At 47.1% G+C, this 11,901-nt stretch overlaps 1 protein-coding gene and 1 long non-coding RNA gene across 2 annotated transcripts; one reads left to right on the top strand and one right to left on the bottom strand.

The window, feature by feature from the left end:
- Positions 1 to 1,935: 1,935 nt before the first annotated feature.
- LOC134008775 (uncharacterized) lies at positions 1,936 to 5,080 on the bottom strand. The gene is made up of 4 exons (XR_009928184.1): positions 4,963 to 5,080; positions 3,654 to 4,162; positions 3,259 to 3,419; positions 1,936 to 2,876 (listed from the first exon to the last, which is right to left on the bottom strand). It is a non-coding gene; the product is annotated as an uncharacterized LOC134008775 (long non-coding RNA).
- LOC134008774 (immunoglobulin superfamily member 3-like) lies at positions 5,010 to 10,929 on the top strand. The gene is made up of 10 exons (XM_062448304.1): positions 5,010 to 5,166; positions 5,695 to 6,060; positions 6,410 to 6,826; positions 7,012 to 7,416; positions 7,629 to 8,018; positions 8,139 to 8,513; positions 8,676 to 9,074; positions 9,196 to 9,600; positions 9,734 to 10,138; positions 10,248 to 10,929. The coding sequence occupies exons 1-10, from the start codon at positions 5,010 to 5,012 to the stop codon at positions 10,481 to 10,483; spliced, it is 3,555 nt and encodes a 1,184-aa protein (XP_062304288.1). The 3' UTR covers positions 10,484 to 10,929.
- The last annotated feature ends 972 nt before the right edge of the window (positions 10,930 to 11,901 follow it).

Below are 11,901 nucleotides of genomic sequence, written 5' to 3'. Positions count from 1 at the left end.
TAAGTAGCCGTGTGTACGTTACGGCTTTTGAGTCACATTAACAGAAAGCAAAAGGTTTGTCAGGGGCGTGTATGCACTTCGCCTTAGCACTAGGAAGGATGATTTAAAGGACTGAATATGGCAGACAAAGCTACAACATCAAAAACCCTTTACTAAAAGTTTACTATTCTACAGGATTCTAGGACTTTTACCGTCATGTTTCAGATGGTTGTTGTTCCCTGTTAAGCAAAAGTTGACATCAGAGGAAGTGATGATGTAAGCTACAAAAACATCAAATGCTGACCAAAAGCTCCATCAAACAACATTGTTTTTTACTCATGCACTCATTGTTCACTCATGCACACCCAAACAGACAAGTAAAACAAAAACACCCACGCGTACCTGACGGGCACAGACAGGAATATGAAGTGTGAAATCCCCAAGTGCAAAGCCTATGGTTCACTGGAAGGTTCCACCATTCTCAACTATGCTTTGCTTGTGATTTTTATTTTGTATCTGGCCAGTGATAGCAAGGTACCTTGCTTAATCACAAGTGCAATTCAGTGCCGAGTAAAACTAACCTGTCTGGTCAACACCTAGCTAACGTAGCATGCTGGCTTAATGAAATTCACAATGATTGGGTCAGACAGGCAAGAACATGCCGAATAAAAACACAGATCTACTCACCAATTACTAAAATAATTTCAACAACGACTTAGTTTGAATTCAAAGCACTCTTCGTTTCGTCCAAACAGGCCAACCAAAACAGCTATTCCCATACCATAATAAGGATTTTCACTTTGCCGGCAGATTAAAAAAAGCCGATACGGAATCTTAGCCAGCTAAAATGCTAGCTCGCTAGTGAGCCATCACTCAATCGTGAAAAAGCAACGGCTCATCTTTACATAGGTATACTGTACACGACTGAAGAACAGCGACTCACTAGAGTTTCAAAATTAGAAGTGAGTTCAAGTGATTAGGGCTTGCACTCTGCAATATAATGGTCTGCCTAGGAGTCGCCTTGCAAGTAGATGTTTCACCGAAACCTCTCTCTCCCTCTCTGGCTGCCTGTGCTGCGCTAGTCTCATTGACAAGCGGGTTATGCTCCTCCTCTCTCCTCCGTGCTTCTCTCTCCCGAGAACTCAGTGCCGCGGTCTGCTCATGAAAAATTCCACTGCCTCTCATATTGCCAAAAGCATCTAATAACAAGGGCAAGTGTTCACCTTGAGATGCAAGCGCACAAGTTACCCGTATAGTTAAAAGCGTTGTTCTAGATTGTTAAATTGTTAAAGATCAGCGGCCCTGACCTGTGGTCATTGCTATGTAATAAAAGCGTCACTTAGCCTATATGAAATCATTGTAGTCAGATAACTGCAATCTGACATTTTGTTAGAACTGTGTGTGATCTAGAGACTAAACGCCACTGACAGATGAGCAAAATGCCTTATCCTGGTACAGCCTGTGTGTTCTACTTTACATCTCACACTGAAATCAATGTAGACTAAGACATGAAGCCCCTGCAATGATTGCCTTCATTAGACCTCTTTCTCCCCATCCATTTTCTCAAGGAACCCAACTGACAAATTATATTCCAAGTTAAATATGCAATGAAATCTGACTCCATTACAGACGAAGAGAGAAGATGAAGAGTTGTCATGAAATGTCTACATCAATAACCTGTGCCAAAGTGAGATAGTGTTGAATATGTAATTAACGTCAGACTTCAAGGTAGAGGTGGCAGGCCAATGTTAGTATTGTGTTCTGTATGATTAAACATTTGACGAGTGTTTGCAATTTTACAAATCAGCATCTATAGCTTTCTCTACATGTGAAAAGATGCCATTTAAAATCGATGACAATCATTACAATATAATTTAAAACCTCATTTGAGTCCAGTTTTTTTTTCTTTCTTCTTTTAAATGCACAAGTGCTATAATCAGAAACATCACCACAGAATTGGATTAAACACATATTTTATGGAAGATCAAACAAGAAATGTCATGCTCCAGGACTCCATGTTTGTCAGCATGTCAAAAAGATTATCTCCATGACATAGCTGTCTGTACAGCAGCTGGGTCCGGAGACTAATCTCATATACTGGTCAGTTGTGTATACACACTTTTATATAAAGAGGTTTAGAGCCAACAACCAGGGAAGATTTTCTTAAATGTTTAAAATCATGTTTCAAAGGCTAACAAGAACCTTTTACCGTGAAAACCTACTGAGGTCTATGAATTTGGATCTTTCAAACGGCCATCCAGCCATCCATTTTCATACATGTAAATTATAAAATCAATGTATCATTTGTTAATAGCTTAAATGTGTGAACAAACCATTCAAACTTACCATCATGTCCGCCTGGTGGACTTAAAAAAAATGACTTAAGAACAGCATGTTCCAAAATGTGTGTGCTGCAAATATGATATGATAATGACTTGGCTAGGATTCAAGCAGTTGCATAATTTTGCAAGGTCATTATGCTACTTCCTGGTTAAGCAGGAACAAATGCCCATCACTGTAGGACACACTGCCAGTGCTTTTATCAGACACTTGTCCTTTACATCTGCAGTAAATAAAAAGAGTTTTGTAATATGGTTCTGTTGTCAGACATCTGAATTCTGTTCCTGCATGAAGGAGAAACAAACACTAAACAAGTAATGGCAAACATTGACAGTTTCCTAAGTGGGAATGAGTAAATAAAAAAAGTACAGTCAAAATATACAAAGTCAGAATGACAAAGTGTAACAATAGGAGGTAGACTTTCAAACTTAAACTGCAACTGATTATAAAAAGAGAAACTGCCCCCCCAATCCTTGTCTGAACGCACCATCCTCCTGCTTGAGTTCGACAAACGTTCTTGCATCCTACAGCCAGCCATGTGCATGGAGAAGGGCCATCTCCTAAGGGGTTCAAATCATAGGCTTGGTTAAACAAATATTTTGGTTTTACAATGTCGGATATACTGTCAAATCAGTCGAGTGGTGGTGACACATTTGATGTCACATTTCTTGACCGTTTCTGGATGAAAATGTTTTGTGTGCAGTATCATGCATGAGCATCAAACTGTGTACATGCTCACACCTGCAACTGCAAGGGCAGACCTGCGTCTCCCCTGTTCTAGTGTAGGTCCACCAGGGGCGAGCTGTAGCATACTGCCACAAAGGCTAAACTGGCTTCCTCCCAGGACCAGACATACAGTCAAACGTTGTTTGTAAATCGAGACTGGCGTATGTCACGCATGGTGGCAAGCTTCAAGGTAAGGTAACAAATGAAAGCAACGTACATACCCATGTTGTCCAATTAGTTAGCTCTATGCTAGGAGACAGGGGTAGCCCACATCTCCGAGACATGCGAGCTTGGTCTTGAAGTCCACGTCCCAATGGGCCAGTCTTGTCTCTTCACATCCAGGCTCTCTTGAATTGCTGTCACACCCACAAACACTGCAAGATAAACATGGCAGCCACGCTTTTATGAACGAACTGATTTAGTGCTTTAGCGCCATCTGCTGGGACAAACTCCACGGTTCCAATCGACAATTAAGCACAATATAACGCAAGGCCAGAGCAAAAGCATGTTCGCTTTGCAATAGTCTGTCAAATTAACTAAGTTATCTGCACGTTGGACACTATTTACATATAAAGACGATTTGTATGATGATTGTAAGATTTTCTTACCGCAATACTTATCCTTAAATTTCTGTTTGGAAGTCGATACATCTGCGAAACCTCACTCGCAGCCCTCCGACTGGCCAGTCTATACTGTTCGTTGTTTGCCAACTTCTTTTGTCTTTAATCTAACCAATGAGATTAGACCTCGTTAACAAGCAAGGTGGTTGCAGGTAATTATAGCCTACTAATTGTTTGTGTTAGTCTTCTGCTATGATACCAGAAAACAATCATTCAAAGGAAGAAGTTGGAAAGTTCTTTATGTACATTTGTCTTTCTGCTTTCCTCGATTATATAGACTTTGTTAAAACTAACCAAGACACAATTTATAAATTTGATCCTTGGGGTTGGGCAGACACCTGTGAACATCACCACCCTGCTCCAGTATAACCAGGACCTCAAGCATGTAGCCAGAGAAGTCTGTTTCCTCAGAGAGCCACGATGGCCGCCCTATAGCTGCTTCTAAGCACAAAGCGAGAAAGGGAGGAGGCCTTCAGGTTTATGTGGTCTCCCGAGAGCTTTCAGGAGAGGGAGAGGAAAGAAAGCAAAACACGTAAATTGTCTTCTCGGTTACTCTCACATAAAGATACGTATTAAATGATGGCGTGGCACTAAAGTATCCTGTCTTTGTGTGTTTCTATTCAAAGGCCAACACTGCTGCCAGAGACAACCATGAAGGCAGCAGCCCAGAGTGCTCAACAGCCACTGCTGTGAAGAGGGAAGATCACTCAGAAGTTCCCCCCTCCTCTGGTTCTGCATCGAATCTAATTTATTTCCACTCCTACCCTCCACGACCTCTTAGGAGTAAACTAATAAAATAAAAAAATCCTGCATTCTATATGATTTCTTGTCATTTTCAACAACACCCCACCACCTTTTCAAGTGATATGTGAGACTTCTTAAGACCAAGCATTTGACACGGTGATATGCAGTATCTGGGTACACCCTTTTGAGGATGAATTTAACTTCTGCTTTCATCCATGTCACATTTGCCACATACCCATGTTCCTATTTTGTTAAAATGAGCTTTGCTAATTCCATGTCTTACAACAGGCAACATACTATATATTATTCTATAATAATATCCATCTATTTCGCCGATAATCTGAGCAAACAGAGTTGACAACTGACCCTCGTACATTACAATACTGAGGGGCTGGCCAGCCACTAAACCTGAATGACTAAATGATAAGCATCATCCTAACACTAAAGTAATTGCGTGAGACAGACAGTACGGCCAAGAGAAAACAATGGCACGCGTGTGAGACAGGATCTGAGACATTGGTAAGGCTCTGCTAGATGACAGGAAACCACACACCTAACTTCCTCTGAGAGTTGCTGGTAACCCAGTAAGCGTGCATTGAAATGACAAGCAGACGGATTCACGGACAGACAAGAGGTGTGTGTGCTGTGTCCAGGGTGTCGTTTGTTGATCAGGTCCAGATGGACGGGACGAGGTGTGTCCAGGTGCAGATGTGGGCGTCCGCTCTGCTGCTTGTCCTGAGTCAGCTCGTCCAAAGAGGTAAACATGGACACAGCAAAGTTGGAGATTGAAATTGGAGATACAAGTGGCAAGATCGAAGATATGCAGGAAACTGTATTGAAAGTGTACCGTAAAGTACTAAAGTATTCTGTAAATGTGTTCTCACGTCTATTTTCAGAGTCGTGCGACAAGGTTGTCTGTTCATAATTATAGAAAGGGCTAACTTAAAAAAACAGTTGTCAGTTACTTCTCCCTATTATGTAAATAACTTTTTATGCAGTAGACTGTGTGTAGACTTTCTTCAAGTCCTGATCCCAGGAAATCTATTTCCTTCACCTACACCAATGATATCAAGGAGTTAATGCAAGTGGGGCATTCATGATCTGATATCAGAGGCAAGAAAACTGGACAATCTTTGGACCATAAAAGAGGATTCAAATATATGCAGGAATGGCTATGACTCACATTGTACAATGAACATTCTAGAATTAGAATCTCCACGGTAAATCTTCTTTCCTCTTCTCTTAATATAACCCTTCGTCTCCCAACATCTCCCCCTCCATCCAGGCCAGACAGAGGTCCTTGTCCAGGTGCAACCTGGTCCTATCTACCGCGTGATCGACCACCCCCTTTCCATCTCCTGTAACGCGAGCGGCTTTGCCCGAGAGGCAGACTTCCAGTTCTTATTCTTCAAGCCCAATAAGCCCGACCGGGAGATCAACGTCATCAGCACAAAGGACCCAGACTTCGCCTACTCCATGTTCGCGCAGCGTGTGAACAATAAGGACATAACTCTGGAGCGCCTGTCCGCCACCTCGGCCCTGTTCCACATCACGAAGCTGCAGGACTCAGACAATGGTGTGTACGAGTGTCACTCCCCCAGCCAGGATGATGTCTACTTTGGCACGTACTCTGCAAAGATTACAGTGAAGGGTAAGGATGGATGCAACTTCTCTGGTCTTATCGTTCGTCTTCGGGGCACAATGATTGTCAGACGCTTTTCCCTGCTCTGCCTGTATCACCTGACTGTATCACCTGACTGTATCACCTGACTTGAATTATCACAGAAACTTCTGTGTCGTCTAATCCATGTGATCTAAGTTAAATCACCAGAGAACTTTATTAATTATTTCCCTGGTGTATTCATCTAATTAAATGATCATATCTAATTAAATAAATCTGTTCATTATCAGTAGGCGATAGACCACATCCACATCTGTATTCCTACCAGTACGGCAGGGATTCCATTTTGACATCCAGGTCTCTTATTTTCCCTCCACAGTGATGGAGAACACCTTAACTATCTCCTCCATGAACCTTGCCTCCATGACTCTCTCCGAGGGCGACGCCCTCTCCCTGCAATGCCTCGCCTCCTCCAACACGGTCCAGCACACCCATCTGTCCCTCACCTGGTACCTCCAAGGACACGGAGAGGCCTCACCCACTCCCATCATCTCCCTGAACCGGGATTTGATGGTGAGTCCAGGGGTGCGGTTTGAGGGGCGCTACCAGGCTGGTCTGGTTGGTCTGGAGAAGGTAGGGGAGGCCACCTATAGGCTGAGGATGGCCCAGCTGCAGGTGTCTGACACAGGAAGCATCTACTGCCAGGCCCAGGAGTGGATCCAGGAACCTGACCGCAGCTGGTATGCTATCACACAGAAGAACGCCGAGAAGACTGCCCTGGAAGTCAAAGCAAAAGGTGAGAAAAGTTTATGTGAACTCGTCAACGGAGAATTTCCACGCTTGAGTGTCTACTTACCTGCTCTAGATTTCTGAGATCGTCTCCGGCTGTGCTTCAAGCCTTTTTTGGTTTGGTTTCCCTTCTATTACATCCGGTCCAAAGCAACATATTAGACAACTGATGATTCATTTCCTGTTTCTCAGAGGTGACCACAACCCAGGGCTCTGTGGCGGTGCATGTTTCCACACCGCAGACGGAGCTGCAGGAAGGGGAGGAGCTGGCGCTGCGCTGCAGGGTGGAGGTTCAGGGCCAGGCGGCCCACTTCTTCTCCCTGTCCTGGTCCAGAGACGGGGTGGAGCTGGCCCGCATCGGCCCCACCGGGGTGCTGACGATCGGGCCAGAATACCACGGGCGGCAGAGTGGAGGGGAGCTGAGGGCCACACGGACTGGCGAGAGAGAACACCTGCTCACCTTGCGGCCAGTCAGAGCCCAGGACCAGGGCAGTTACCTGTGTAGGGTGTGGGCGGAGAAAGAAGATGGGAGTGGCGTCTTCACCAAGGGTGCCAGTCAGGATTCCAGCGTACAGCCAATCACCATCTCAGCAACACGTGAGTTTGTAGAATTGGAGCATTGTGTTCTATCAGTGTTGCTCTTAGTCGTGCATATTGATGTTCTTTCCCTCACAAAGACACACACCTACAACCTTCCAACTTTCTAGCACATGCTCGCATGCACACATACACACACGCACACGCATACACACACACAAACAAAGCCCATAATGAAGAAACACTCAACGCTTTCCTTCCTGTGCTGACAGAAAGTGGATTGTCTGTTGCCATGGTGACCAACGACGAAAGCGTCAATGAAGGTGACAGGCTACAGCTCATCTGCAGAGTGACGGGGTTCAAGGGTCGTCTGTCAGTCTCCTGGCAACACAGGTCAACCACAACCACAACTAACCCCTTCACTGATGTCATCACCCTGAGCCAAGAAGGGGTGATGCAGACAGGGGTTGAGTTTGGGCAGCGTGGCGTCAGCGCTTTGCGTCCGACACAGTCTGACTTCACTCTCCAGCTGAGCGACGTCACACCGGGCGACGCGGGCCTGTACCAGTGCACAGTGTCAGAGTGGACCACCGAAACCAACGGCAACGCCAAGAAAACCCACAGCCAATCCCAACAGTGCACTGTGTCGGTCACTCCCATAGGTAAGACAAGTGTTGGAGACTCGAAACACTCTCATGAAACGCTCATGAAATGTGTCGAGGGTGTGGTTCTCATGTCACCACCATCCACCCTCACTAACTCCTCCTCCGTGTCCCTCCTAGAGGCCATGTTGAAAGTGAAGCTCTACAGCAGAGACATGTCGGTGGCAGAAGGGAGCAGTGCGGAGCTGCAGTGTCTGGTCAGAGGACCCCGTCTGCCCGTCACCCTCACCTGGAGCCATCAGCATGCCGACGAGTCGTTCCCGGATACCATCCTCAAAGTGGCGCACAATAATGACATCACCTGGCGAGGGGACAAGAGCAGCTACCAGCTGAGGACGGAGACCAAGTCGGATTCAGTGCTGTATGTGTTGCGCATTGAAGCGGCGAGCCAAAGGGAGGCAGGCCGGTACCAGTGTTTGATCTCCGCCTTTCTGCAGAAGACCCACAGAAAGCAACTGCCCTCGAATGTTTTGGGGTTTAATGTTCAGCGCCCAGGTAAGACAGGGCCGGGGGGACCAATGTCACACCATGGCTCTGTGAGGGACGACAGATTCGGTCATTTCTCACACGACCCCTTTCTCCAATCCCCTCTCCCATTCTCCCTCTCCTCTCTTACCCTCTATCTACTCTCCACTTTCTCCTTTCCTCCTCCCTCAGTCAGCAAACTCTCTCTGGCTGTGACACCTGCCTCCCAGGAACACCCTGTCAACACAGACGTCCAGATGACATGCTCTGCCCTCGGTGTGACCTCAGAATCTTCCCGGCTGGCTGTCACCTGGTTGGTCGAGGCGACGGCGGGAACTAACCAAACCCTCCTCAGCTCTGACCGTGATGGCGTGGTTACGCTGGGGACATCAGAGGGCATGGGGTCCAGGCAGCCAATCAGCATGCAGAGAGGCAAGATGGGTTTTGAGCTGACCATACGGCAGGCCAGGATCGGGGACAGTGGGCGGTACCACTGTGTGGTGACAGAGTGGCTTCAGGATCCTCACAACCGATGGTACGAGTTGGTCCCTCCCTCCTCCGCCGTCACCGAGCTCCTGGTAAAAGAGACAGGTGAGACACTGAGGAAATAATAATAATCCCATTTATGACACGCCCTGGATTGTTGTGTTTGACGGGAAATGCAGACGTTTGCTGTACACGACTGATTTTGAGTGTCGTGTGTCGCCACCAGAGAGTGACTTCCGAGTGGACCAGAACGATCTTCAGCTGCAGGTGAGAGAGGGGCAAGACGTGGAGCTGACCTGCACCCTGACCTCAGGGGCGTCCGACCCCGTCCATCTGTACGCCCTCACCTGGTTCCACACCGGCGCTCTCCCCTCCGCTGCCAGAGTCCCTCTGGTTGTGCTCGAGCGCAGCGGGGCGTTGAGGTACCCGGGGAACCACCAGAGGACAAGGGCGCTGCACTTCTCCAGGCCCAGTGAGAGCAGCTTCCGCTTAGGGTGGAGGAGGGCGGCGGAGGAGGACAGTGGAGCCTACGCCTGCCAGGTGGAGCAGTACCAGCTCAACACCAAGGGTGGTTGGGAGATTAGGGCCTCTGACACATCAGGCACCACCAACCTCACTGTGCAACGCCCAGGTATGTTTTACATCTCACAAATGCAGCTAAACAATGCAATGATGCAATAATACACAATCATAGTAAACCATTTCAACTAGGAACTTGAATGTGTACACTAATCTGTGGTCTGTGCGTGTATGTATATGTCTAGAGAGTAATCTGCAAGTGCTGAAACAGGATCGTCACCTCAACCTGACCACGAAACCGACGGATTTTGACATCAGCTGTAACATCACCTCACGCACAAGCCAAACCTCTGAGATGCAGGTCACATGGTTTTGGCGGCAGGCCACAGGGGGAGAAGGGGACGCCGCTCTCCCCATCTTTCGAGCTCACCGAAACTTCACCCTGCACGACCTGGAGACGCCCGGCCGCCACCTGAGTTTCGGCCGACCGTCCCCCTCCCTCTACGCCCTGGCTGTCACCACGGCGGCCCAATCGGACAGCGGCGTGTACCACTGCGAGGTGGAGGAATGGCTGCAGTCTCCGTCACTCACCTGGAGGAGAGTGGCACAGGACAGGTCTGGAGATCTGACCGTCAGCGTGCATGCGGAAGGTACACACACACACACACACAACCACACACAACCACACACACACAAACATCCAGACAATGCCTTCCAAATCCACCTGATCGCTGAACTTCCCCCTCTGTCTGTCTTCAGGAGCTGTGCAGCCGGTCTCGGGACCAGAGTGCCTATCGGGGACCATACTGGGCGTGCTGTTACCCGTTCTCTGTGTGCTGGCCTTGGTAGTTGTAGTTTTAGCATGGAGGCTGAAGAAGGGACAGCCACAATCCAGAAACAAGAAGCAGGCCAACTCTCTGTGGGCAGAGGAAAAGCCACTAAAGCTCCAGACAGTAGACCTAGACTGTCTACCTGGACCAGAAGACCTAGACTGAGCGCGAGCAGAAGGGACACAGACAAGAGGGTCTCCATCCAGCGATCACCGTGTTCAGTGTTGGAGAGGAAGTCATTCTGAGACTGTGTTAGAATAAACGTCTTTAGTTAGAAGACGCTTGTATCCAAGCAATGTACAGGTCAGGGTTTTTTTTTTTTTTACCTCTTGAACCTCTTGATATGCAGTCATCATGCAGCTCTACCCCCCTTGTGATCTACCCCCCTTGTGATCTACCCCCCTTGTGATCTACCCCCCTTGTGATCTACCCCCCTTGTGATCTACCCCCCTTGTGAGGACATGCTGTGGCAGACCCAGACCCAGAGACAACTTTACATAAATGTGTTTTTCAGTGTTCATAGATACTGTAAGTGAGGATTTCCCTTGATTTCTAAATATTTTCAACATTAAATTTCCTGTTTTATTTTGTAATAAACATTGCTCAAAATATTTGTTGTTGGAATCCTGTTCTAGATCTGTTCTGATTTTGTGTTTGCGTGTGTGTTCCCTACAAGTTTCACAGTGTCTGTGCATGAGACAAACCACTTTGTTGTCAGACAGGAGGTTGTGGGTTTTCTGCTGACGTGTGATTGCCCCAGACATCTTCTGCAGTCCTGTGGTCTGAAAAGATCATCAAATGTTGCAACAGATAGAAAGACAGACACGCGCGCACGCACACATAATGTACAACACACACACACACATTCTTTTTGGTGTCTGAAAGGTCAGCTTTGACAGATCAGTAAAACAGCTCTCTCTAGTGGTAAGCAAAAGGTTGTGTGTTATGCTTTTATGGATATTTCCTTGCCGAGAGGCTCACCTCAGGCTGCAGTACGTCCACAACAGACACTAGATGTCCACCACGCACTGCAAATGGCCTTGGGAAGCGACGCGTTGCAGGAAGGCGATTCCATCGTCAGCACAGGGGGCAGGTCTCTTCTGCACAACTGCAGCAACAGCGTCACGAAAGGTCTGTCCAACCGTGTGCAAAGTCAAGTGATGACGCCAAACACATTGAGTTCAATGTCGATGAAAGACCGACACATTATCTTTGAACGCGTTAAGCTAAGGCTGTGTTTGACACCCCTATACCGAGTACTTAGAACCCCGGAGGATGCTGACGTAGAACCTTGAGTGACTGCTCTTTATGCTCACCTTGACATATAGGTTACTGTATATTTCTTCATGTAGCAGACTTTTTTTTTCAAAGAGATGTACAAATTGTCCATGTAGGAGTTACGACTGATCATCAAGGACCAGGAGGGCACAGTTATAACAGTACATGAATCTGAGAAAAATGTCACTTCATGAAGTTACAGGAAGACATGAGAAATGTGAAATATTGAAATACTGAAATGTGCAACAGGTGTGTCAGTGCTGACAGAATCCTCAGCAGAGGAAGTGGTGGTTTTGTCAGAGAGA

The sequence above is a fragment of the Osmerus eperlanus genome, chromosome 22 (genome assembly GCF_963692335.1).
Source record: "Osmerus eperlanus chromosome 22, fOsmEpe2.1, whole genome shotgun sequence".
Lineage (NCBI taxonomy): Eukaryota > Metazoa > Chordata > Actinopteri > Osmeriformes > Osmeridae > Osmerus > Osmerus eperlanus.
Note: the sequence above shows the minus strand (reverse complement) of the source record. Positions and strands in the feature narration are given on the sequence as shown.

What these genes read in the sequence shown, in the direction of transcription:
- LOC134008774 (XM_062448304.1), top strand. Translation starts at nt 5,010, where the DNA reads ATGACAAGCAGACGGATTCACGGACAGACAAGAGGTGTGTGTGCTGTG. An exon ending in TGCAAAGATTACAGTGAAGG is followed by an intron (nt 6,061 to 6,409) that starts GTAAGGATGGAT and finishes TTCCCTCCACAG; the next exon opens with TGATGGAGAACACCTTAACT. An exon ending in TGTGTCGGTCACTCCCATAG is followed by an intron (nt 8,019 to 8,138) that starts GTAAGACAAGTG and finishes TGTCCCTCCTAG; the next exon opens with AGGCCATGTTGAAAGTGAAG.